This window comes from Cyprinodon tularosa, unplaced genomic scaffold (assembly GCF_016077235.1).
Source record: "Cyprinodon tularosa strain WSP-4 unplaced genomic scaffold, ASM1607723v1 ctg422, whole genome shotgun sequence".
Classification (NCBI taxonomy): domain Eukaryota; kingdom Metazoa; phylum Chordata; class Actinopteri; order Cyprinodontiformes; family Cyprinodontidae; genus Cyprinodon; species Cyprinodon tularosa.
The window spans coordinates 909071-912500 of NW_024039144.1; the positions used below are offsets into that span (position 1 = coordinate 909071).

General features: G+C 40.1%; 1 protein-coding gene across 2 annotated transcripts in view; it reads left to right on the forward strand.

Annotated features, from left to right (window-relative positions):
• The first annotated feature begins 956 nt into the window (after positions 1 to 956).
• ttyh2 (tweety family member 2) overlaps positions 957 to 3430 on the forward strand; it is a 153274-nt gene continuing 150800 nt past the window's right edge. The window contains exon 1 of one of the 2 annotated variants that reach the window (XM_038299282.1): positions 957 to 1360. In XM_038299282.1, coding sequence (XP_038155210.1) covers positions 1232 to 1360 — 129 coding nt within the window. In that variant the 5' untranslated portion in view covers positions 957 to 1231. The remainder of the gene's footprint in view (positions 1361 to 3430) is intronic. The other variant, XM_038299283.1, reaches the window with a different exon arrangement.

The window sequence follows — 3430 nt, forward strand, 5'->3', positions numbered from 1 at the left end:
AAAAAAAGTGAACTGATTTTTAAATTTTATTTCAGTTTAACATGGGAAAAAAGTCATAATTCTGAGAAAAAAGTCAGAATTCTGAGATTAAAGTCAGAATTCTGAGAAAAAAGTCAAAAGTATGGAAGATTAGAGCCACTGAAAGAAAAAAAGTGAACTGATTTTTAAATTTTATTTCAGTTTAACGTGGGAAATCTCTGAATTCTGACTGAATTTTGAGACTAAAGTCAGAATTCAGAGAAAAAAGTACGGAAGAGGATTAGGGCCACTGAAGAACAAAAAAGTTAACTGATTTTTAAATTTTATTTCAGTTTAACATGGGAAAAAAGTAATAATTCTGACTTTTTTCTCAGAATTCTGACTTCTTTAATTGTCAGAATTCTGAGAAAAAAGTCAGAATTATGACTTTAATCTCAGAATTCAGACTTTTTTAAAATTTAAAAATCAGTTAACTTTCTTTTTTTTCCCAGTGGCCCTAATCCTCTTCCATACAAAGCCAAAGAAAAGAGGTGGGTTAAATTATATTTAAATTATATTTTGCTTATATAAAGTATTTATATAATGTTTTTATGGTTTGCATTCATAAAAACAAACTGCTGTGATAACTTGGTATACAGTAGGTCTATTTTGAATTTGAACCCCCCCCCCCCCATCCGCCACTGGCCTCATATTAACCTGTCAGGTCAGCCTTTCCCAAACCCTCTGGTTGTAAGTGTCCTAATTGGCCGCTAGATGGCAGTGCAGATATTCCACATAATCTAACAATAGAGTCCATAAAGCAGCACCGCTTCTAATTTAAAATGATTTTCTATCCGTTAAACTAAATCTTTAGATGAACAGGTTTATAGTTTTACTGGGATTAGTTCATTTTAACTCACGCGCGGACCACGATGTGCGCGCCCCCGTGTCGCCTCTTGTCCCCAATGCGCGCTCCCGCTGCTGACAGCGCTGTGGGTCGGGTTTTGTGTGTGTTGGGTGGGGGGGTCCACTCCACGGACGCGGAGCCATGAGCGCAGAGTGAGTTTAGTCCTTCAGGGGGAAGGTTTAGCAATCCTGCAGGTTCCTGAGGTTGATCGGTTCCTTTCTGCTCTGTTGATCTTTTCTCTTTGTTTCATGTGAGACTTGATGAAGAATCTCGGGACCGCGGAGCTGAGCGCCTCATTCAGGGATTGAGAGAAAGGCTAATCATCCAGGCAACTTTTTTTTTTTTTTATCCCCAGTCCGGGCAGGGATGTCTTTGACTCGCGTGGATTACATTGCGCCCTGGTGGACTTACTGGCTTCATAATTTCCCCCACATCAACCTCAGGTTTCAGCCCACTGAGAAGAGCTTCCAGCCAGAGGATGAGAACTACCAGCAGGTCAGTAGAGGAGGAGAGGATCCTGCTCAGGGGCCACAGAGCAGAGCTTCCGATTCAGCACTTTGCTTTTATTAAAGGCTTTAGAAGGAAATCTGATGCTGGTAATGATGATGATTAGACACATGTAGGAAGATGGGAACACATCTCAGAGTTTATTATTTGATACATAACCTTAAATGATTGTTCTTATAATTTAATGTCCAATTATTTTTCTGGAGTTTTATTCACAGACCAACATGTTCAATTATATTCAGTTTATTTCTATAGCTCCAATTCACATCATGTCATCTCAGGCCACTTTCCAGCTCACCAGATCATCCAGTCAGATTGATTTAAAGTTTTCTATCTAAGGAAAACCAGTTGATTGCATCGGCAATTCCTCAGCAATCCCTCACACTAAGCATGCTTGTAGCGACAGTGGAGAGGAAAAACTCCCTTTGAACAGGAAGGAACCTCCATTAGAACCAGGCTCAGTGTGAGCTGCCATCTGCTGAGGCCCACTGGGGTTCAAGGAGACAGAAGCAGACATAGAAAAAGAAGCATAGATACGAAAAGCAGCTGTAAAAGGCGGCCCCGTTCAGATTGCAGTTTAAACTTTAGAAATGGGAGGAAATGGAACCAGGGTTTGGAATTAGCCTCACAAAAAGAAAGCTGAAGCGACAATTTCCACGTCTTTCTTTGGATTCTACATTATCTATGTCCCTGCTGAAGAAAAGCGTCCCCATACCATGATGCTGGTACTACCAGTGGCGCCTCAAGAAATGTTTCATGGGGGGGCGGGACTAATAATGTCAGGGTTTGAATCATTGGCGGCTGGTGGAGTTTTCACCAGGGGGCGCTATAAATTCTAAATGGACATATACCGAAAACCAATCAAACAAATCAAAAGTTATCACACCAGTATATTTATATGAATGTCAACAGCAAATAACATTATCAAAACAAAACATAATTTCATGAACAGGTTTACTTTTTGAACATAAATCTTGCCCTTCTGAGGCTGTGAAGGTAAATCTGTGTTTTTCATGGTCCAATATTGTATCACAAACCTAAAAAAATAATATCACAGTTTAATAATGGAGAAGATCTTTACCAGCTTTATATTTCTTTAATATATAAAAACTATTTATTTTCCAACAATGTGTTTATTTATGAGCAATTATGCAAACTAACAAACATCGAGAAAAAGTAGAATATATTCTATTATTTTCCATGAGAATCCCAGATTGTTCATTCTTCTTTGCCTTTTCTACAAAGTGCTTTAAATCAGTCCCAGCTGTCTTTATCCACGCTGGCTCAGATCCTGATGTTTGAAAAAGGAGGCAGGGAAAGCAGAATAAAGCTTTAGCCTCACTGCATGCAGTTAGCCTAGCCTTATAGCTAACCCAAACCCAGGTCCTGGAAAAGGACAGTTCTTGCATCATCTTTCTCTCTCTAAATGTCTGCACTGTGGCTGGAGGTGATGATCTAATACACTTCCTGTCACCTCAGGTTGCAGCCTAGCTGCACTCAGAGCTCTCCTATATTTCTGTATTGCAGAGGAGCTGCTGCGCATGGACATCTATTAACGAGAGTCTATGTGCAAAGATTTTTGCGCCCTAGGGCGGAAATACGTCACCAATATGAGGAGAAAGCAGATGACTGACTTACTAGTCATTAAAGATTAAATATTTATCTTGCACACATTAGAAATAAAATTTAACATTTTTTTAATTTTGTCAATTAGGGCCACTAGGTGTCGGGTGTTGCCCTAGTGCCTTCTATTGTAACCTGACTCCGCCAGATGGATTTGCTCCGCATATCCATCTGGAAACCTTCCGTAGAAGTAATTTTGGGAAGGGGCGAAAATACTGGTTAGCTGATTGGCCTATGATGGTGATAGACGGGCCAAATAAACCAATCAGATCAACGAAGCATATGACGTACTAACAGAGCGACGACGAAGAGGAGCCAATTGATGGATCAAACTCTTGCCGAAACCAGTCGGGAGAAGAGCAAAAACATCTTTTCCTCTGAGAAAAGCCTCCAGAGCAGTGTTTTGCTCTCCTTTCAGTGAAGAAATACTCTGTA